The sequence below is a fragment of the Sceloporus occidentalis genome, unplaced genomic scaffold (genome assembly GCF_023333645.1).
Source record: "Sceloporus occidentalis isolate IW3139 unplaced genomic scaffold, rSceOcc1.0.p SCAF_2, whole genome shotgun sequence".
Classification (NCBI taxonomy): domain Eukaryota; kingdom Metazoa; phylum Chordata; class Lepidosauria; order Squamata; family Phrynosomatidae; genus Sceloporus; species Sceloporus occidentalis.
Window position 1 is genome coordinate 121,615,902 of NW_028316982.1, and position 24,711 is coordinate 121,640,612.

At 41.0% G+C, this 24,711-nt stretch overlaps 1 protein-coding gene across 3 annotated transcripts in view; it reads right to left on the reverse strand.

The window, feature by feature from the left end:
• The window catches only part of ADK (adenosine kinase), a 225,869-nt gene that overhangs the window by 45,157 nt on the left and 156,001 nt on the right, over window positions 1–24,711 (reverse strand). For 2 of the 3 annotated variants that reach the window (XM_089510757.1, XM_089510758.1), the window contains exon 7: window positions 24,368–24,538. The exons of the other annotated variant lie outside the window; for it this stretch is intronic. In XM_089510757.1, the coding sequence (XP_089366883.1) occupies window positions 24,368–24,538 (171 nt within the window). The remainder of the gene's footprint in view (window positions 1–24,367; window positions 24,539–24,711) is intronic. 3 annotated transcript variants of the gene reach the window in all.

Sequence of the window (24,711 nt, forward strand, 5' to 3'; positions counted from 1 at the left end):
ATCAGGGGCCACTCTACTAAGTGACTAAAGACAAATCCTAATTTTTTTTCTCTTCTAAAACAATCTATTAAGTTACACGTGGCATCACTAAGCATCTTCACGTGATTTTTTTTTTGGCCCCTTGTGTATACATGTTGAGCCTCCTATATTCATAATTCTAAAATTTGAAATATTCCAAAATCTGCAACTTTTTTGAATGCTAATGTGACAGGGAAGCAGTGGAGAAAGAGAGGAAGATAGCATGGCCATATTTCCAGTCAAACTTTCTATAAGTGGTGGCTGCAGTGGCCATTGCTGCTCCTCTGCCACCCCACAGCCGAGGTGAGGTCTAGAGCGGGACACAGCGGTGGCTGCTGGGACCAGCTCTGACCCAAAAGAGAGCCCTTTTCCAAAAAATCACCCCCCCCCCGCTCACCACTACTTCCATTGCCAGAGCCTGGATCTTATTTAGCTCTATCCTGCCCTCCCCGTCCTACCTGTCAACACGTCCAGGCACCTGGCAATTGTAGGTTGACCAAGCAGTTCTGAGGAGTGCCCTGCTGTTTTCCCTCCCCTGGCACCACAGCAATTCTTACATGCTCATCCGCCCCAGACATGGCAACCTGTGGGAGGTGGGTAACTCCTCCTCTGAACACTCACTCATTTAGCCCTCAGACAGCCAGAGGCTGTGGTGGGACAAGGTGCTTCTCAGAGCTTTTTGCTCATCCTGCTCTCACTGGATGGCTGGATGTGCTCAAAGGGAAGGAGGAGACCAACCCCACAGCTCCAGCTGCCTCCTCTGGCTCCCTGAGAGAAAAATGAATGAGTGTCCAAAGAAGAAGAAGGCCATGTCCCACAGGCAGTGGCTCATGGCTGCTATTGTGCTGTGGCAGATGAGCACAAAGGAGTAGCCACAACCCTAGGGGAGGGGAGGCGGCAACAGCAGTTGTACTACCAAGTCCCCAACTGCTTCCACCTCCTCTTCCTTGTCTGTAATAGGTGTGAAGTGTCTCCTCCAAAGCAGCCCTTTCCCTCTATGACTTGGTTGAGAGCTCGAGCCAAGATGGCTTAAGTCTAATCTGTTACCCTCTCCCCACACACTCACTCATTTATTCTCTGTGGAGAAACTTGATACACAGGACTCCCTTGAGAGAAAGCAAGAATGTCTCCAGCATGCAAGTATTCCCAAACCCAAAATACCTCTGGTCCCGAACATTTCAGTTAAGGAGGCTGAAAACCTGTACTAATCCACCATTAATGAAAATAAAGATTGGTTCTTAGTGGTTTCTGTTAAAAGTTCCAAGTGCAACACTTCAGTAGATCATGTGTGCCTGGACCATCTCCCTTTTTAATTATCCTGAGAACAAAGAATTAATGTAGTAAAAAAAAACACATTAGTGGGATTATCAAATAGAGAATAAGATAGAATTGGGTTAACTGGAGATGGGAGATTTTTGAATAATTTCTTCCAGACCCCATGGAAACCCAGAGGAAAGAACTGGCTAGAGAAAGTGTATGGCTATACACATCAGTGTACAGTTCATTAATACCAGCAATACCCATGGCATTCTTATTTCACTATGTGGGACAGACACTAGATGATGTAACTTGAAAGGAGTTACAATATTTCTGAACGCAAGGTATGACTGCTGTTCCTGTCTCTGACCCCAAGTGGACTCATCTAGGTTTCTTACACTTATGGATAAATTGCTGAAGGTTTTGTTGTTGTTGTCGTTATGCATTAGATAGGAGGGAGCCAAATATAGAAGGAGTCTATACATACAGGGAACAGGAATAACTGATTGGGGAAATAAGTGTGTTCTATTTCATCATAAGTGTGGCTGCTGATCAGTATTAAAGACCTTGTTTGACTATAAGAAAGAGAAGTTAAAAATGAGATTTATTACATTTGTATAATTTTGGGCTACATTAGTGCCCAAACTTTGGTATAATCAGATTAAAGGTTAGTGGCAAGCTTTTACAAGTGCTGACATCCAAACAAAATGGTTTTCAACGTTGCAAATGTTGATTCATAGGCCTGCCATTGAACAATGTACTCTTAACAAGTCCATAACCTCTGAAGCTGTTGTCCTGGTTTAGTGAGGAAGAGCACAATGGCCCGTTACAGACGGGCCTATAGTACGGACTGGGTCCATACTAGAGTTAGAAAGGGGCGTCACTTCTGGACGCCCCTAACCCTAATACGGACCGAGTCCGTACAAAATGGCGGTGCCCGTTCCACATGGGGGCCGCCATCTTGACGTAGCAGGCGCGTTGCGTCCGCATGGCGCATATGATGCCGCGAGTGCGCCATTGGCGCCTCACGGCATCATAACTGCAACACAAAGAGAAGCGTCATTTTGGCACTTCTTATTTGCAGTGCGAAGGGGCCTCGCGGTTTGGACGCTGGGGCTCCTCCGTGCTGGAAATGGCAGCGGCGGCACACTGCCCGTTCTGGGCGGTCTGTAATGTGCCAATGTTATCAATAAAAAGCCTTACTTAACACATGGTTGAGCGTCCTCCTCACTGACTTCTAGGATAGTAGAATTAAAAGACATAGCCATGTCTACCTGGATTGGTATGCAAACAGATCTTGTAGCACCCGAGAGAAAGAAAGACGTTGGTAGCATAAGCTTTCATAGACTTATGTCTATAGCTACTTAGATTTTAGTCTACGAAAGGTTATGCTACCAATTTCTTTCCTTCTCTCAGTTAGTCTCAAAGCTGGTACAAGATCCTTTTGCATACTGACTTCTTGGATGTTGGTGTTAAGGCTGCAAAAACTCTGTGAAGGGCTCGACAGCAATCTCAAATAATACAGGGGGCACCCCTGCTTTGTACCTCTGTTCAATTCATTCCCTCCAGATTCATGACAGCTAATTGACATAGTGTTTCTGGGATTTCTGTAAAGTCTAGGGATCAGATTCACGGTGACTCCTCATATTCATTTTCTGGAGGACCATTTCCATTCTAATCTGTCAAAAGCCTCATAAATATCTAATGATAGCAGCAGTAGGGTTTTCTTAATTTTACAGTGATGGAGAACATTAAAAAGACAATGAATTGTGTAAGTAATCTAACAGTGGGGAATTAATCCGAACTGATCCTCTTTAATACAGGCTGTGCTAAACATTATTACCAGGTTGGCCATCAGGATTTTATATTTTGTCAAGGATAACAGGAGTCCTTGCTTTTGGGGGGTGGGTGGGTATTTTTGCATAGTTTTTGAATTAAAATATGACATCTTCTAAAACTGAAAGATATTGTTTCTACTTTATCTGTCATGGTACAGGACAACCGCTACAGTAATAAAAATAAAAATCTGTAGAAAAGCTATCTGTCCCAATTACCTTATTTTGCTTTAGTGAACCTAGTTAATTTCATCACTGGATATTTTTCTGCTTAAGAAATAGACATGTTCAAGGTTCAGTTCTTTTAAATGAATGTGGCTCTGGTTGATGTGTTATCAGAGCAATTCTGCTATGAGTAAAAGATTTGAAATTTCTCACTTATCCTTCATGTTTCCCAGGAGATACTTCCCTGACTAGTATAAATCAAGTGAATAAGGCTGAAATAATTTCTTTCTAAGACTGTTAACAATTTTGGACACACACCCCCCCCCCCAAATAATACTTTTGTTTCAGATAAAGCAAACTCGTAATTTTGTCAATGCCTAGGGCTTCATGTTTTGGTTGTCTGAAGACTAAGGAAACACACACACACACACTTGTGATTTCCATGGGGATATATAGTTCTTCGGGTGTAAGACATGTTAGACAGCAATTTTTCACTTGCTTCTCTTCATGTCATTAATTTACACAGACTCACTGATGTGCACACCAGAAACCACTTCTTTTACTGATGTCAGACCAAGGCATAAGGCTGTTTGGATGGGGCGTTATGCAAGAAGAACTGTGTGTTTTCCTCAACTAATTTGGTGGTGTAGTATTGCCTTCAGACCAGGTAAGGTTTTAGTCACCAAGTATGAGAAAATCCAATGGAAAAGAACAATGGGAAACATCTGAAAAAGCCAATGTGGCTGCACAACAAATTCAAGGAGGAGGTAAAAAGAGGAAAAAAAAGAAGAGCCCACTCGACCCTCCACATTCACGGCCTTGACGCTCGTGGTTTTGATTATTTGTGAGGACAAGGCCACCTGTATGTGCACTCCTCTTCTTCCTCCTCTCTTTTGGGCTTTTCCCCAAGGGGAAAAAGCCCATGAGGGAGAATCTAGGAAGGATGCGAGTGCCAACCCTGCTCCTTTCTTGGCAGGATGGTTTCCTGAGTAAGGCAGGCACTGATCTGCCTAGGAAAGGGAAGGGCATAGATCAATCCCCTCCAAGGCTCTTTCCCAGGCGGATGTGTGCTTGGGCAAGGCAGGCACTCATCCACCCAGGAAAGGGGTGGGGAGCCAGTTAAAGTTATGGGAGGGCGGGGAAAAGAGGAGTGCACGTGACTGCTCCTCCTTCCTGCCCACCCCTCCCTTTAACTGGCTTCCATGGGGGGTTGGGAGTTATTCAGACTTTATTTTTAACCCTAACCCTCGTGAATGTGGAGGGCCGAGTGTATATGTACAGAACAGGAGGAAAGACAAGTCACCAAGGAAGAGCACAAGTGTAGACTAACTTTGCAGAAACAGTACAACAAAAATTAAATCTCAAAGTGAGCTTTGGGTAAGCAATCTAACAGTGGGGAATTAATCCAAACTGATCCTCTTTAATCCCGGGAGTTGCTGGCTAGGCAAGCAAGGACCAATAAATCCCCCCCCCCCCCCAAGATATAGCTGAGGCAAGAAAATGAGCAAGGAGACAGTGGGGCCACTGTTCAAAAAGAATGGTAAAACGCTAACAGATTACAATGAAAAAGCAGAACTACACAGTAACTATTTTGCTTTGGGTTTTTCCCCAGGAATTGACAATGCACTGATTAGTAGGAGCCAGCATGGGTTTGTCAAGAACAAATCTGCCAAATAAATCATGTAGAATAGATGGGAACACAGTTAGATGGAGCCAAAATTGATAGGAAAACCATGCTCAAAGAGTTGCCATCAACGACTGTTTCAAGCTGGAAAGTGGTCTTAAGAGAAATGCCTCAGGGTTCTGTCTTAGGGCTATTATTCTTCAATATTTTCAACAATGACTTAGATGATGAGGTGGAGGGAATCCTTATCACATTTGCAGATGACACAAAACTGGGAGGGGTGGCTAACACACCTGAAAATTAATAAAATAAAATCCAATAGAGACAGATGCAAAATTCTACATTTAGATCACAAAAATCAAATGCACAGATATAGGATGGGGGGTACATGATTCAGCAGTGCTACATGAAAAAAAAAGGACATTGGGATTATTGCTGATCATAAATTGAACGTGCATCAGTAGTATGATGCTGCAGCAAAGAAGATGAATGTTATTTTAGCCTGCATTAACAGAAACGTAGTTTCCAACTGAAATAAATAATAATAATAAATAATGTATTTGTATCCTGCCCAATCAATTTAAGGGAAGTAACAGTTTTACTATATTCAGTTTTTGTGTGGCGTCATCTAAGGGCATGTCATTTTAAGGAGGATATAGACAAGTTTGAGCAGATTAAAAGAAGGGCAACAAAGATGATAAGAGGTAAGAACAAAACACAGGTGGAAAGGCTGAAAGTGCTGGGTTTGTTCAGCTTGGTGAAGAGAAGACTAAGGGGGAGACATGTTTGTACTTTTTAAATACCTCAAGGGCTGGCACAGAGAGGAGGGGTAGGGCTGTTCTCTGCTGTTTCAGACACTAGGGCCAAGTCTAATTATTTGAAGTTACACTAGGATAGATTTTGATTAGAAGCAACTTCTTGACAGTATGATTGGTTTGACAATGGAACCAATTGCCTAAAGAGGTGATGGGCTCTGGATGTCTTTAAAAAGAGGCTGGACAGCTACCTGCTGCAGGTGCTTTAGCTGGAGATACAGCACTGAGCAGCAGGTTAGACCTGACAGCCCATTAAGCCCCTTCCAACTCAAAGATTCTATGATTCAATGCAATAGAAAAATGTGGACAGCATAACAATCACATTTCCCTCTCTGCTGATTCCAATAAAGTATGTCTTTCGGGTAGGAATGGTGGCTATGGTAGTCCAGCTTCTCCATTTCATGCTGCATGTGGAATGAGGCAGCTGACCAGAATAAAGATTCTGGTCTACTATTTAGTACAAATACCAAGCACTTGATGCATACAAAATTATTGTTGCTGCAGATGTGGAAGGTTGAGTGTACTCTTCTTTTTTCATCTCCTTCTTGAATGTCTGAAACCTTGATCTCTACTGAATTAATGGATGTACAGGAAATACTAAAGGGTATAATAATAGTACACACAGAAAGCTCAATTTCAAGGAAGAAACAGATGAAATTAATTTGGAATAAGACATTAATATGTTTTATATCTAAATCTGAGGGTTAATTGAATGAGGGAGATTACTGGTCAGAAGAAAGGTGAAGACTAAAGATTTTTTATTAGATTTATCAGTCAGCAGCTTCTCCTCACCTGTCTGCATTTACTCCTTTGTTCCCTAGAGAATTGTTAAGATTTTTCTTTCTTTCATTTATTGTGTTGTGGTTTCAGAGAAGCGTTCCCAGGCATTGCGTGACTATTATATGCTATTTGACATTTTTAATTTGTTGCCTGTTTTATTGAACCCTTTCCTGTATTGTTATGTATTATTTATATTTATTATGCTATTATTTCTTAGATTGTATGCCATGGGCAGATTTACTCTTATCTATTTTATTGTTTGTATGTACAGCGCTGTGCAAATCTACAGCGCTATATAAATAAAGCATAATAATAATAATAATAATAATAATAATAATAATAATAATAATAAATGCCTAATGTTAAAGTCACACACAAAAAGCCTAACAGTAGGAATAATAACAACAACAAACAGCAGTAGGTAATTCAGAAGCATGCTGGGTTTGTGTATTCGCACGCACGTGGACATACATATATCCCAATTTTCTGAAGTATGAACGAAACCCTGAGCTTTGGAGGGAACTCTGCTTCACCTGAAAAGTCCCAGACCTAACTCAAAGCAGACCAGTTAGCCTAAGACTTTGAGGTTCATCTGAGCGCAATTCAACCTACAGCTAATATGGAACTTTTAATACCAGAAATATATTGCAATTTGTTGAAGAATTTGCCTTCTATCATACAGCTGAAAGAGAAATCGGGGCTCAATTGAGATTATGAGATATAATGATCTCATGCATTATCTTTCCTTGTATAATGACATCTTTGCAAAGACGTGACCTGCAAATATGTTTTCTTCCATGAGTATAAGGTTCTCATGTGCCACAAAAGTCTATTCTATGTACTCAGATACAGAGACACCAAGGCCCCATTCCCACTGGGATATAAATCGAATCAAGAATCCGATTATAGGAACATCGTTCCCATTTTAACTTGCATTCGATCCTTGTTTAATGAAAAACATTCCCATTTGAATCCGTGTTCGATCCAACTTTGATTGATTTCTCTAGGGGTAGTTTGAAGAAGAAGGGTTCCCCTGCATGGGAGGAGACCTATGGAGGCCAGGAGCCTCCTCACTCAGCCTCTCCTCAGCTTTGTGGGGGCTTACTGGGAAGGAAATGACTTCCCCCAAATCCTCCTGAGGCAGGAATGCTGAACCCGAGGCTCTTGCTCACAAGGAGTCCCATTGGGTTGCAAGTGGGCGCTTCTTTCTGCCTTGGAAAACCCCAAGGCTCCCAACTATAATAAAAGGGACTTAGGCTGCTTAAGCACCCCCACCAAAAAAAAAAAATTAAAGCGAGGAATGCTTAGAAATACAACTCCCTCTCTCTTTATGTACCTATCCAACCCCTCAACTTTTTTTCTCTTCAAATTCCCCACAGAGCCATCTTTTTCTCCCTCACTGTGATATCTAATCGCCTAAGCACTTGATTGACAGCTTTAAAAAAAACCAGTTCCAGAAAGGCAATGGGAACGGGGAACAAAAAAACCCATGTCAAAATACAACTGAGATACAGTATATCAATGGGAACGAGAACATGGGTCAAGAAAAAACGAGTCCGTTTGCTCCCTTTTGTAATGGGAATAATGGACCTGATTCAAATATGACTCGGAAACTTGATCCGATCCAGACTCGCAGTGATATACATCGCTTTATATGCCCAGTGGGAATGGAGCCCAAATGGCCAATTTTGATCACTCCTAGACCTGTATTAAGTTGCCCCCCCCCCCGCCTCCTGCAAATGAAAGCAGTGAGAATTAAATTAGCCCCAAATGGCTAGAGGATCGTAGAGGTAGGCTTGTCAATTCAAGGGCAGGGCTGGTGTGTCCCCATAGATCTTAGTGGTTGTACATTCCTGGTGTAATGGTTCCTGATGCCACAAAGCCATTTATGGTTTCTTAAAAAGGGCTAAGCACTAATGCTCCCTATGCAGTTGCTAAGGGAACAAACATGAGGGAGGAATTTATGCCAGTTCTGTGCAGATGTATAAGGCTGCATATTGTCCTAAAGATCTCACATTTTCTAATCTTCATTTTTAGTTATTCAAAGGTTCCTTTCCTGTCCAGACTGCCACAGCAAATCAGCAGAAGACAGACAGACATGTAGATTTAGGGGATATTATTATGCATGATACAGAAACAGATATACAGGTATTAAAATTTACATCTTAGGGTATTTAAGTGTTTTTTTAAAAAGGAAACCAGAGAATGCCAATTTAGTGTCACAATGAATTGCACACCTATTAGGAATTTACTAATACTTGCCTGTAGAAGCCTTATATACTCGCAAATACTGTGAACTAGATGAGAAATAAAAACTTGTGTTCTAATCATCCTAAAGAAGATAAAAACAGTGGCAACAGCATGGTAAGGGTGGTTCACTCCATGGCTGGAGCCTGCAAACAACAGCCTCCCAGTTACAGATGTGACATGGGATGTCTTTAAAAGATAGAAGGTACAGTAAGGGGCATGCCAGACCGCTCCTTTTCTAGCTGGATTGGGGCTACGGCAACCTCACGCCTCAGCTCCGATCCAGCCTTTCAAGGGCACAAAAAAGAGCCACAAAAAGCAGCTTCTTTTCCCACTCTTGAAAGGGTGCCATAGGTGCAGTAGCACGTCTATATGGTGCTCCTTCAGCGCTGTGTCATATGGATGTAGTGCTGGATGAGTGTCATGCCATCACGCGCTGTGTGGAGTGGCGCGCAGCATCATGGCACCCTGAGGAGGGAGTCAGGGCGTGCGTCATCTGGACGTGATGTCCTGTCTCCGCCCTCAGGCTGGCCTTTCAATCTGGTTTGTACAGGGCCTAAACCACACAATAATGTCTTATCTTGAAATAAGCCTTAAAGAATTCAGATACTTTAGAATTTGAACTCCTACAGTCAATTACAATATGCTTTTACTTACACTATGTGTGCTGAAGGTGCAAAATCATTGAAACTCTTCGAGCAGACCTTTCTTTCCAAGTAGACCTTTAGCAAAAGAGTCTTCTTGCAGCCAATATGGGAAACTTTAGTCTTCTTATTAGGTCCACTGCCATCTTTATTCCTGAAAGCCAGTGGAAAAAGGGGAAGTAGGCCATACCCTGCTTCCTAAGATGTTTCTGATAGGGTTTGGTTTCCATAAACTTTACTATTTTGGTCACCTTCCTCTGGACATGTTCCAATATCATCCTTGAACTGGACGTAATATTTCAGGTGAACTCTGATCAAAGCAGAATGGAGTGGTACTATTACTTCCCTCTAACTGAACACTATACTCTTGTTGATGTAACATAGAACTGCATTGGCTTTTTTTGGCAGCTACATTGTACTTTTGACTCATATTTAGCTTGTGATCTATTAAGGCCCTTGGATCCTTTTCACAGGTATTTGTGTCAACTCAGGTGTCACCCATCCTAGCATTACCCCTCTCTAGCATTGAATTCTAGATATTTAACAAAGCTAAAAATGCCAGAATTCTGTAGGATGGAGCCTGTTAAAGTGGCAATTCAAGTTGTATGAAAGCAATATAATTGCACAGTGGACCTATATGCAGAGACAGAAAAGCTAGGCCTGTGACCTTAGCATCTTCAGTTTTCTTCTCTTGTATGATTTTTAACATCTTTGCCTGATGAAGAAGCCAGTGAAGCTTTGAAAGTTTGCAGGATGTGTTTTATACTTTGAGGTTGGCCCAATAAAGGTATCACTGTTTTGTAGATTTTGGATTTTGTTGTATTTTCCTGCATGGCCAACACTGCTTCACCCGAATATATATCCAGTATTGAAAGACTTAAGCATTTCTACAGGTATGTATTAGATTTAGCTAACGACTAACAAAAAGTAGCTATATTTTAAATATAAACATGCCTCTTAACAAACCTGAGAGACTCATACCTCAAGAAGAATTCTATTTTTTATAGACAAGGATCACAGAAAGCCAGCCCTATCATAAAGCCCTGAGATAATCTCAAAAAGAGCAGATAAGAGTCATTGCCTCAAACATAGGGGAAAACACATCTGGTGCCAAGGGAGTGGGTAGATTATCACAAAGAAGTGTTGAATGTTACTATCCCCATGAGAAGCACTAGACCTACACTTTCTTTGCCCAATGTGTTTGTAGTTTTACCCTGTCAAAACTGTAAGTTCATACTCTTGGTTACGGATGTGCTGATTCATAACATAACAGAATATAAGCCATTGTTTCAGAAAGCCAGGAAAAGAACTAGAAAGTATCATGCTAAATGCAGTCTAAGCAGCAGAGACTGGAATGTCTACTGCTGGTTCTCCAGTAGGCCAAAGTCAAAAGAATTAGAGTGCAACACTTTGCAGGTCATTCCTTAGTTTAGACAAGTGTTATAGAATCATAGAGCTGGAAGAGACCACAAGAGACCTCCACTTCAATCCCCTGCCATACAGGAATACACATTCAAAGTACTTTCAACGGCCATCCAGCCTGTTTAAAAGCCTCCAAAGTGGGAAATGCCACCATACTCTGAGGCAGCATATTCCACTGTCAAACAGCTCTTACTGTCAGGAAATTTCTCCCAATGTTTAGGTGGAATCTTTTTTCCTGAGGTTTGACAAGTTATTACTCCTCTATCTCATTAACAATTACTTTCTTACTGAAATTGTTAATACCATCACAATTTCTTCTCAGATGCTCATATCCAAAAAGAAATCACTCCAAGCCAAATGCTAGTCTGCAACAGCTGTAACAGCCATATGCCTCTGGACCATTTTAGAGTTCTGTGAGGAATAAAAACCTGTTATATAGATCTATACTTTATATCCCTAAACTATAAAAACTACAACATCTGAACTTCCTCTCCAGTCCATTATCTCTCACATGTTTTTGGCATACAGTTTACCATGACCCACAAACATCTATTATAACGATGAGGCTGTTTTAAAAATCAAGGCAATGCACAAAGGAAAGGAAATGTTGCTTTTTATATAAAATGCTACATTTCAAAAAGTATTGAAATGGAAACTGGGGAAGGATGATTAGAAGGAAAAAATACAGCAGATTGAAAACAAATTAGCACAGTAAGAAAGAACCATTAAATCTAATCTAAGAGAACTTTAATAAGCAAAAAAAAAAAAAGTTTGAAATAATGTAAGTGACTGCAAAAAGACTTAAGCCTTTTTTTTTATAGGAAAAGGTAATAAAATGAAGACTAAAAAATTCTAGTGTATAAGCGGCCTGATTTCACAGGTTACTTTTCTTTGAAGTCCTTTTTCTTCTGTCTCTCTTTGGTAAGTATTTGTGACTAATTGCAATGAATGTGTTTCACATCTCTCTCCTTATATTTTGTAATCCATGGATAAACTTAAAACTTGGATTTATATACTGAATACAAATGTTAAGTTGATTCCCAACAAACAGTATCTCATTACATAGTTTGGGTCCAGGTGAAATACAAAATCGCCTTCTCCTATATAATCTGCCCTGTACATTCAATCCTCTGGGAAATGTTTGCTCCAACTGTCCAGGACTAGATTGGCAACAGTTTCCCAGAGGATCTTTTCATCTATTGTCCTGAGACTGTGGAATGACCTGCTGGAAGAGACAGAACAGCTGAAAACACCAACAGTATTTAAAACAACATTAAAGACACATCTCTTCTGGCAAGACTACCCAGTCAATTTTAAATCATGACTTTTAAGTTATATATTTTAAAGAATACACTCATATGAGTGTACTTTAATGGTTTTATGGTATTGTATTTTAACTGTTGGTTTTAAGTGTTTTATTTTTTATTTTATTTTTTGTATGCATACTTATGACATTGGCCTGAAACACACAGACCAAATAATGTGGCTTCCGGCTGCTGTGGGGCATGGCATTTACATGACACATGCCCCCCAAGTGGCCAGAAGCTGCTCCCAGGCCGCACTAATGAGGAAAAGCCAGCCCAAAAAGTAGAAGATATACTGCTGGTGACTGGCTTGGGACTGCGGCAGTGGCCCGCTTTGGAAGTGGGCCATGCCGTCACTGTGGTTCTGGCCCGATTGAGACCAGATCGGCCTCTGGACATTCCTTCCAGGCTCTGGGCCTTTGTTTCTGCATTTAACACCTCCCCAAATTTTTTCAGTAGATATTTAAATGCATGTGAGACGAAATGGAACATCGTGAAGCTCCCTAAGCTAAGAGCCATGATGTAAAGCATCTAGCTGACCTGACATGAACCTGCCCCACTAGGTAGGCCTAAAGACATATCCTCCACCTGTCCCAATTTGGTAAGGACAGTTCTGATTAATCCTCTGTAGTCCCATTTTTTTCAGCTGTTTTCCAAATGACCCTGCTTCTCTCTCCTCCTTTGTCATCAACATACTTTAACTGCTACAAACCGAGTTCAGAGGGCAAAAGTAGCTTGTAATCAATTAACTCTGCATGGAAAGAGCAGGGGGCAAATATTGCCCTTCCCAGGATGCTCCTACAAAAGCAAACTGCTGGGGGCTATACTAGCTTGTGTGCTCTTCCTCATTATAACTTTTGTCATGTTGAAGACACTCTGATGTTGTTTGACCACAAGTGTCCCAGGGCAGGGCAGGTCTGCACTGGCTGGAATGTTCCAAGCTGCCCCTGGAACATTCTGGTTCTAAAGCTGTCCAGAATCCCCCCCCCCCCCGATATCTGTGCATTCTGGGGCAATGCTGACTACACTGCACATTGTTGCACTGCCTGCTGCCACTGGTGTGAGTCACTCCTTCTGAGGTCAGAAATGAGGCATCCAGTGTCAATCATATGGCTGGACACTTTGTTGTGACCTTAGTGAGAGCAACCCGCATTGGCAGCAGTGGTGGTGACAAGTACTGTGGGATGCTGCGTAAAGAGCCACCTGGTGTCGCTCCCAAGTGCTCCGGATTTTCTGGAGCAAATTTTGAATAAAAATAAAAAATAATAATTTCAAATTAAAAAATTAAGGGAAGGATGGCCCAGATTCGCTGTGGAACTGCCCTTTCCACGTGTAGACAGTTCACATTTGAATTAGGCCTTTGGCCTGGCCCTGCATCAACAGGGTGATATGAAACTGATGCAAATGGCCTGTGTAGACATACTCCCAGTTTTCATCTGAGAAATGTTCCGGGGTATGTAGAAGTGATGCTCCCTGTCCAGAAAGAAAGGTTGGCTAATCAAAACCTGCTGGGACATCTGGGGCGACAAATTAGCATAGCTCTTCTGACTATCACTTGTTGTTGTTGCTTGCCTTCAACTCCTTTCAGATGAATGCTTACTCTAAGGTGACCCTATCATGTAGTTTTCTGAGGCTTTTACTTAATGATGATGAAAGTAACAAAAGCACTTTAAATTTCAGTTCCAAACTCAGGCCAGTAACCAGATTAAAAATGGTCAAAATGACATCGACTGGGAATATTCTTGACGGACTCTAATCCAAACATTTTCTCCTATTTAGGCCTTCCTGTGTAAGCTGCTTCACTCAGAACCATTGCTTCCTCCACCGACCTAAGTTTAAACCACTTTCCCTGGTCATTAAGATCAACATCTAGCATCTTTCTTTGCAGGAAGGAGGGAGAGAAGCATTGTGTGCAGAGTGGTGATGGGGGAGGTTTTCCTACAAGGTGAGTGTGTGTGTGTGTGGGGGGTGACCCACAAAGTTGGGGGAACACATAAAGTAATTGTTCTAGATATATTATAATAGCAAGGCACTGCCAGATAATCAGTCTTCATAATAATTTCTTTCAAGTCAACAACCAGAAGATGTGGTAATTATGAAACAATTCTGTTTGTTTCACAGAGAAAAGAAATAAGATCACAATAGTGCTCAAAGAGGTTGGGTGCCAATTGCACCCCCTTCTTTCTGTGAACTAGGGGTTTCCTTTCTGTTTCTTTTTTGGCTACAGGCCCTCTGGGAGCTGGCTTTAAAGCAAGTTTCAAGTACACTGCAAATGTCTTAAAAGTTTCTATTAATACTGGTCAGATTTAGACGAGAGAGAATGCTGAGCAGCTCCATATCATATTACCAATTAATGTTTAAATAGCCCTTTCAATTACATGATTTAACTTTATGGCCATTTTACAAATTGGCTTAGGTACAAAGATAATGTAAATTCTGCCAGAAGGCTTTATTTATACACTCTCAAAGGCAAAAATGAAATATTCCTAAAGTATATGAGAGAAGTGGGCCTCTGGTTTCCCTAGCAGAAGAGGAAATTAGAGGCCCCCTTTTCCACTATTTTCAAATACTTGACTCTTTCCAAGAAAAACATCTTGTAAATGGCTGAGGCAAACGCTCTGAATTCCTGCTTCTAGGAAAAACATGCTTGCTAATTAACTAATGTTTTGTTTCTGATCTAGAGTACGCTGTTAAAAATTCTGTATCAGCAAACCTGGGATCTGTACTTACAACAAAATACTGAAAATCCAGATGCCAATAAATATATGCACATTTTTGAAGGATATGGTTTCATGCACAGCACACAGAATCTTAAGTGTACAATACAGACAGAACATTCTTGCTCTGCACAGAACTGTCTTGGACATGTAGCTATCAGAAGTGGAGGGCCAGCACTTTTTCCTTCCAAAAAGTAAATAACTGCTTTCTACTCAGTGCCCCCTCATTTAACATTTTATATATTCAAATCAGTGTTTTGCAAACTGATGGAGTTTTTGCTCATTTAATCCTTATCCAAGTAGATATAAATGCATATTTAGTGCAATGGACGCTCCCCACTGGTGAGCTTTGGATCCAATGGCGTCAATAGGGGGTGCAGTGGTGCAGCCTATACTGGATGACACCCAAGAAGAGGGGTAACACTCGGTCGGGTCCTCCCCCGGCATGCCATGCCTGAGTGACACCAGGTACAGGGACGCCACTGTCTGGTTCTGCTGAAGTGTGTGTGTTCACATCACCATCACTTTGTAATATGGGGTGCTATCATCTGTTTTTTAGCACCCATGGGGGGAGGTGCAACTGTAATCCCACTGATATGGAGGACCTGCTACATAAACAGTATTGTACTGTTTTAGGGGAATTCCAGTGAAGGAATAAAAATTTTCAAGATTCACAGGTGTGCTTATGGACAGAGAGAAAGACATTTCACAACACTGAAACAACTCAAGCCAAAAAACAAATGTCTATGTATTTGGGGTAGCTGTGAGCTCCTCTACTCTATTTTGGCCAAAAATGTAATCACTTCTTTGGGCCAGCATCTCACCTGGATGCTGGAGTGGTCATTATAGGTAGGTTTCCCAAATATGGTGCAATGTCTCCTGGTTTTCTTATCTGCTGCTCAACTGTAGAAACAACTTTGTGTGTGAATGGGGCAGTTCAAAAGCATGTAAAAATGCAAGTAGATAAATAGGTACCATTTCGGTGGAAAGGCAACAGCGTTCTGTGCAGTCATGAGTTGTCTTTGACAATGCTGGCTCTTCAAATTAGTAACGGAGATGAGCATTGTGCCCTATAGTTAGTCACAGCTAGACAATCTTGTCAAGGGAAAACCTTTATCTTTACTCTTTACATCCAGCTCCATGTAAAAATAATCACAGTTCAGGTACCATGCACTATTTTGTCTCTCAAGCCTACTATAGGATTTAGGGCAATACAAGTCATTACTATGGTAACTGTGATTCCAGAGCAAACACTGAAATAAATAGGTTCATAAAACAATGAGCCACCATGGAAGTGGCTGCTACCTCAGAACTCCAACAAGGCACTTTCTTTAAAATACTTAAATGCAGAAATAAATATTTGGTATCTCTGAATACAGTTTATCTCAGCAAGGAGACAAACTCAGTATTTTATCCGCTCTTGTAAGCCTGCAGGGACACCCTAGAACATAAGTTCTGAAGCTGCCTATTAAAGTAGAGAGACTGTATGTCAAACTATAAAGCGTGGGTAGCACCATTAAGAAAGAATTATGCTCATATCAATTCTCACTTGTTCCCTATATATACAAAGCATTATGGTGGACCTACTGGATGAGCGGGCTAACTATCTGTGGATTTGAGCACCCACAGATTGTCATGCTCCATTTTATTCAATGGCGACATATGCATGCCAGACATGCTGTGGGGGAGAGGCTTGCGTACCCTAATGAAATTGTGAGCTATGCTGGCGGTGGTATAATAGCCACCGGTAGGGCCTCCCATGCCAGACAGGTCACAACCGAAGGGTCTGACCAAGAGCGCCAAAGGGCAGGATGGGCTTAAAGATCCAGGCTGGAGCTTTACATTTCATTACCTACATACTAGATAAATTGCAAGAATACCTATTACATGAGGTTTTTTATTGCAACAATCAAGGTAACACAGATTTAATAGGAAGATTAATTTAAAAAGATGAATCATACAGAAATGTGTTGTGGTATGATTAGGTCCAGAGTGATTCAGACAATTCCCAACAGCAAGGGTTTTATCAATGGTGGCTGCAAAGCTGAGCTACAAATGGTAAAAGGGTGGGGGTATTTTTCAACCAAGCAAAATTTATCAGATATTTCATGTAATTTAGGACCAATGATGATCACAGGCTGCATCCATACTGCAGAAATAATCCAGTTTGACATCATTTTAACTGCCATGGCTCAATGCTATGGAATTCTGAGAACTGTAGTTTTATGAGCATTTAGACTTCTCTGTCAGAGAGTGCTAGTGCTACAGCAAACTGCAACTCCCAGAGTTGCATAGTATTGAGCCATGCCAGTTAAAGCAGATTTAAAAATTAAATCTATCCTTGTTTTTAGTAATTGAAGGCAGCCTTGAACATTACCCCATCTCTATTTTATAGGCAGTTGCTACAGGCTTCTATTTGCTTATGGTGCAATAAAATGAAAACCAGACATCAGCACGTACATATCTGTCTCATATGTCACTATTAGTTAGAGAAACATAGCTGACACCATGTTTTCTTACATATATTCCTATATAAGAAACAGAAACCAGAACTAGAAACCAGTATCAACTTCAGGATCTATTAAAAATGCCCTAGGAAATGCTCAAAAGGGCTAGTGTTTGGTGGGAAAATGGCAAATACACTGGGCCCTTGCCTTACGCGGGGGATCTGTTCCATCCCCCCCACTTAAGGTGAATTCCGCCTATGCTGGAGCCCCATTCATTTGAATGGGGCTCGTGCGCGGCGGCACGGCAGCACACCACAGGCACGTGCTCCATTCATTGGAATGGGACGCACCGCCCCTTGCGCCACGTGTGCTCCCCGCGGCTTGAGCACGTATGCTCAAGTCCATGTAAAGCGCACCTGCCTATAACGCGGGCGCACTGTAAATGCTAATGATAATGCTAATTTATAATAATAAAGAATCCTTCAACATAATGGAATTGTAATCAATAGAAAGTAATTTTTCCTAAATGGCTCATGCAATGAAATTAACTGATTTTACACACTGAGCAAATATACAGATTAAACATCCATAGAAATAAATACCCTAAAGGCATCAGATCCCATCTGTTCTTAAAAGCTAAGCAGAATCAGCTCTGTTTAGTATTTTGATGGGAGACAACTAATAAACACCTATATTTCAGAAGAGGGAACAGGCAAAACCACCTTTTATTCCTTGCCTAGGAAAACTCTATAAAATTCATTGGGTTACTAGAAGCCACAGATACATATTTCAAACACATACAGAAATAATGTGCTTGGCATACAACCCTTGTAGTTGCAAACCCAGTATTTCAAAAGTATTTACTCACATAGGATTCCTTTCCCTTATTATAAGGGCATATTACATGAAAATGATCTCTGACTTTTATGTGTGGGTGGCATTTTGGAATTCAAGTTCCACAAAGCCTGAAAAAGTATGGTCTTCTTTAGAGACAGTACATAGGAGTGTATAGATCTAAAAGCTGTAGTCTCTTAGGACAATAGTGTTCTTTCAGTGGATGCAGAAGAAATTCTGCCCCTTCCCTCTTTAGGCCTCTATTCCATCTGAAAGCTGGATCTGGAGGCCTTTCCCAAATCTCCAGATTTCATTGTGAGGATGCAAAAGGGACTACAGTGTGTTTATGTATTGTGTAGGACTGTTCCTGGTGCTCTACAAGTGAAAGATCACTTTTGGATACTGCCATCAAATATCACTACTAGGTTAAATGGATTTTAAAGAACTTCCCAGTTTAGCCATTCAGTTTCCTGGGTAATCCTGGGACTGTCACTTTTCCTCTCAGACTAATCTACCTCCCAGTATGATTGTAACAATAAAATGAGAAGTGAATCATATGTACCTCTTAAAAGGATGACAGGGGAAATGTACTGTAATTACTGTAATTATAAACTAAACATTTCTAACAGACTCTTCAGAAACATCGTCATCACAATGCAGTTAAGGTCAGCCTTTTGGCTGAAGAGCGGGAGATATAGAATCACAGAATTGGAAGAGAGCGCAGGGGCCATCCAGTCCAACCCCCTGCCATGCAGGAAATCCAAATCAAAGCATCCCCAGCAGATGGCCATCTAGCCTCTGCTTAAAGACCTCCAAGGAAGGAAACTCCACTACACTCCGAGGGAGTGTGTTCCACTGTCGAATAGCCCTTACTGTCAGGAAGTTCTTCCTAATGCTGAGGTGGAATCTCTTTTCCTGTAGCTTGCATCCATTGTTCCGGGTCCTGTTCTCTGGAGCAGCAGAAAACAAGCTTGCTCCCTCCTCAATATGACATCCTTTCAAATATTTAAACAGGGCTATCATATTACCTCTTAGCCTTCTCTTCTCCAGGTTAAACATCCCCAGCTCCCTGAGTCGTTCCTCATAGGGCAAGGTTTCCAGACCTTTCACCATTTTAGATGCCCTCCTTTGGACACGCTCCAGTTTCTCAATGTCCTTTTTGAATTGTGGTGCCCATAACTGGACACAATATTCCAGGTGGGGCCTGACCAGAGCAGAATACAGTGGCACTATTACTTCTCTTGATCTAGACACTATACTTTTATTGATGCAGCTTAAAATTGCATTGGCCTTTTTAGCTGCCGCATCGCACTGTTGACTCATGTTCAACTTGTGGTCTACTTGGACTCCCAGATCCCTTTCCCATGTACTTTCATTCGGCCAGATGTCCCCCATCCTATATCTGTGCATTTCATTTTTCCACCCTAAGTGCGATACCTTACATTTCCCCCTGTTGAATTTCATTTTGTTGGCTTTGGCCCAGCTTTCTAGTCTATTCAGGTCATTTTGAATTTTGATCCTGTCCTCTGGAGTATTAGCTATTCCTCTTAATTTGGTATCATCTGCAAATTTGATAAGTATGCTCCCAATTCTGTCATCCAGGTCATTGATAAAGATGTTGAATAGCACTGGGCCCAGGACAGAGCCCTGTGGGACCCCACTGGTCATTTCTCTCCAGGCTGAAAAAGAGCCATTGTTGAGCACCCTTTGGGTTCAGCCGGTCAACCAATTACAGATCCATGTAACAGTTACTTTGTCTAGCCCACATTTTAAAAGCTTGTTTGCAAGAATGTCATGGGAAACCTTGTCAAAGGCCTTACTGAAATCAAGATATACTATATCCACAGCATTCCCTTCATCTACCAAGCTGGTAATTTTATCAAAGAAAGAGATCAGATTTGTCTGGCATGACTTGTTTCTCTGAAACCCATGTCGACTTTTTGTGATTATGGCATTACCTTCTAGATGTTTACAGACTCTCTGTTTAATGATCTGCTCCAGAATCTTTCCTGGTATTGATGTCAGACTAACTGGACGATAATTGTTGGGATCCTCTTTTTTCCCCTTTTTGCAGATGGGGACGTTTGCCCTCCTCCAGTCTGCTGGGATTTCTCCTGTTTTCCAGGAGTTTTCAAATATGATTGCCAATGGCTCCGATATTACATTTGCCAGTTCTTTTAGTACCCTTGGATGTAGTTCATCTGGTCCTGGAGACTTAAATTCATTTAGATTAACAAGGTATTCCTCTACTATCTCTTTACTTATTCTGTGCTGAAATTCCCCTATTCTGTCCTCTGCTCCATTATCCTCAGGTTGAGCACCCTTTGCCTTTTCTGAGAAGACTGAGGCAAAGAAGGTGTTGAGTAATTCTGCCTTTTCTCTGTCCCCTGTTAGCATTTTGCCATCTTCTCCACGCAGTGGCCCTACCGTTTCCTTCTTCTTCCTTTTGCTGCAGACTTATCCAAAAAATCCCTTTTTATTCTTTTTAACCTCTCTAGCAAGCCTGAGTTCATTCTGCGCTTTAATTTTTCTGACTTTACCCCTACAAATGCCTGCTATTTCTTTGAATTCCTTTTTTGTGATTTCCCCTTTTTCCATTTCTTATACATGTTCCGTTTCAAACTTAGCTCGGTTGAAAGTTCCTTAGTCATCCATCCTGGTTTCTTGAAACACCTCCCATTTTTCTTTCTCACTGGAACTGTTCGAAATTGTGCCTTCAGTATCTCTCTTTTGAGAAACTCCCATTCGTCCTGAACTCCCTTCCCTTTTAATATATTTCTGACCATGGGATCACCCTCAATACTTCTCTAAGTTTACTAAAATCCGCTCTCCTAAAGTCTAGGATGCGTGTTTGACTATGCCTGGCTTCTCCTTTCCATTGTATAACGAACTCCAGGAGAACATGGTCACTTCTACCTAAGGATCCCACCACTTGCACCCACCAAGTCATCCTTGTTGGTTAGGATCAGATCCAAAATAACTGATCCCCTTGTTGACTCTTCCACCTTTTGGACCATGAAATAGTCTTCCAGGCAAGTGAGGAATGTGCAAGACTTTGAAGATTTTTCTGAGTTTGACTTCCAGCAAATATCAAGATAGTTGAAGTCGCCCATCACTACTACATTTCTCTTTTTTGACTGTGTGGTCATCTGTTCTAGAAAGATATCATCCAATTCCTCAGTCTGACTTGGGGGTCTGTAGTAGACTCCCACCATAACATCCTTGTTGTTTCCCTCCCCTTTAATTTTTATCCAGATGCTCTCCACCTGGCTTCCATGATTGATGTCCTGGATCTCTTCACTGGTGTAAATATCTCTGACATATTCCTCCTCCTCTCTTGTTTGCCCTATTTCTCTTAAAAAGGTTATACCCCTCTATTTCCACATTCCAATCATGAGACTCATCCCACCAGGTTTCAGTGAGGCCTATTATATCATATTTGCTTTGTTCTAGTACAAGTTCATCTTGCTTATTTCCCATGCTCTGTGCATTAGTGTAGAGACATTGCAGACCACGGGTCCTATTTACTTGCTGCTTGTGCAAGTTTTTTTGCCTCCCACTGTTGGGTCCTTGCACTTTTTTCTTGTTTCCTCTATGTCTGTTTGACTGTTTTCTCCAGCCTTTTCGCCTTCCTTAATATTGTTTCCCTTCCCCACGGAACTCAGTTTAAAGCCCTCCTGATCAAGTTCTTGAGACTGTTGGCAAAAACATTTCTTCCAACTGGCGTGAGATGCAACCCGTCCGTTGCAAGAAGTCCCTCCTCATGGAACTGTAGCCCATGATCAAAGAATCCAAATCGTTCTCGGCGGCACCATCTGCGAAGCCAGTTGTTCACATCTGCTATTTTCCTCTCCCTTCCTGGACCGTGCCCTTCAACTGGCAGAAGAGACGAGATGACAACCTGCTCATCCATTCTTTTCAGCTTCCTATATATTATTTTGTTCCTTTTTTGGTAAGATGTGGGTCCTGATTTCTGCATTACCTTTTATGAAAATGGCTCTAACCTGGATGTCCAGTGCAAGGTTTCATCTTTAGAAAATAATGTTCTCACTCCAGTTCCCATTTTTGCAGTATCTGCACCAATCGTTCTGTAGTTATAAGTCCAGTTCAAAATATTAGATAGTGACTGTACACAGTCTGTTAAAAATGACATGGAGTATAGGAAGCTGCAGCAGCATAGAGGAATACTGGTCAGTCTTTTGCACCAGTTTTGGTGCACCAGGCCCTACTGTACCAGTCTAGACATGCCATAACTTCTGCTACCTAATAATCCATCTTCTGGTGCTCATGCTCCTTTTCTGTTTATAGCACAGTGGCATTTTGTGTATAAGGCACATTTCATTTGACATTTAGATTTAATTTTTAAAGCTCACCCTGTTCCCCTCCTCCATATATATGATTAGTACTGAAAGTTACCTTGGACTGGAAAATGTGTATTTGAAGGGAACAGTTTTGCAGATAGATTAAACAACAACCTGTGACAAAGCAGTTATCATCAGGAAATAATTGACCTTATTTGAGTGTTAAGTATCCTGAGGCAAAGTTGAGTGTGTTTAAATCCTGGTAGGTTAATTATTCAGTGATTACAGTAGGGTTGGAAAGTATTATGGCTGAGAACCATTTGCAAAATGACACTATTAGAAAACTAAATTTAACAGTAATTAAAAGAAATGGCAATAATCAAGGTCTCCTGTCATGGATTGGTATGAAATGACTACAGAATGGCCATAAATGGTTAGGAGTAATAACTACTTGTAAACTAAGTAGCTCATGTTAAATTTATTATCTGATGTCTAGTTAATAAATATCAACGAGCTGAGCAATGTATTTTGATGGCATACAAATAAGACTCTGAAGAAAAGATCAAAGCATAACTGTTTGTGTTCACACTAAAGCCTGGAAGGATGAGATAGTAGAAGGTGCTAGTGCTTTCAGGATGATTACATTCTTGCCTTTTAGCAGGGGAGTTTTTTTTTTAATAAGTGTTCAAGTACAGTACTCACACTGACCCATGGATAAGTTGACTCAAGTTTTGGGGTCAATTTTTTAGACTCATACATGAGTATATACAGTATAATTTACTTATGGTTTAATAACGTGGATGAAAGGAAAATCCACAGAATGATGATCACTTCTCTTTCCTACTATTTGTGTTGAACACTAAAGTGGACAAGACACAGAGTTGCAAAGAGCATAATAGACAAGGTGGAAGTCATATGACAATCACCCAGGCATCCATTCGAGTTCTATTCACCCTAGTCTATTCTGTGTGCATTACAGCATTCAACAGACATTTCTAACTAAGCAGGAGCCTCTGGCCCATTCTTGCATTCTGTACGGGAAATAAATGGGATATATGTCTCCAAGTGCTCTATAAATAGTCTATATTTTTATTTTGAACAAGCCCAACATGTTTCAACCTATGTAAGTATTTCCATGGCCTTCTTCAGGAGCAATGAAACTAGCAGAAGAAATTTCTGGAATTGAAAATCTCATTCCATTTACTGGACAGGCAAAAATGGTCAGGAAGAATGGGAGCCACATGATAATTACCCAATCACCAAATCCAGTTCTATTCCATTTAGTGTATTTTGTGTGAATTACAGCACACAACAGACATTTCTAACTAAGTAGGAAACGTTGGGCCATTCTTTCAGTCTGTATAAGCCATGACAGAAAGGATAACAACAGAAATTTCTAACCAAGTTAATAAGTCTGATGTCCACTGAATAAATGTTTAGAATAGATATGCAAATATGAATGATCAATTTATACAGTTATTTACTACCTCCTCTGTATTTGTCAAGAATTTGGGGAACAATAGAAAACAAGAACCAGCTTCTATAAAGAGTTCATATCTGGCTGCCTGGACATACCAGGCAACCACCCGCATTCCAAGAATGGTTTAGACCCCACCTTTAAGTTATACATTTTACAAAAAGAAAAATTATGTACAGTATCTACATTGTTATTATGCATCTTCACATTGACTCTGACCTAGGACAACTATATCAAAGGATTTTCTTTCCAATATTTATTCAGAGGAGGTTTTTCTTTTTCTGCCTCTTAGGCAGAGAGTGTGACATGCTCAAGTGGGATTGCATGACTGAGCAGGCATTCAAACCCTGGTACCCCAGAGTCCTAGTTCAACACTCAAACCACTACACCATGCTGGACTCTCCATACATCTATATTCATATTACGTAAGAAAAGGATCATGTGTTTAAAATATTTGCAACTGAAGTTAGAACCACTCACCATCTCATTTCCAAATAAGATGTCAACATAAGGCAGAACTTTCATCATTGGCTCTTTGTAGAACTGGCTAATAAATGGTGCAGAAAGATTCAAGGTAAATATCTTGTTGTGTGCAGAAGCCTGAGAAGCCACTTTCAAAATGGATTCTGGTGACACTGTCAAAAAGAAGCCCTGCAAACAAATGCAAAATATATTTTTATTTACAGATTTTCCAAGTAATATTATAGCTTTTTTGGGGGGCGTGGGGGGGGGGCGTATCACTCTACCCAAACAGGGATCTGGACACAAATATTAGGTGAAAACATATTTCAAGTTTGTTGGATCTATCTTAAAATAATATTATT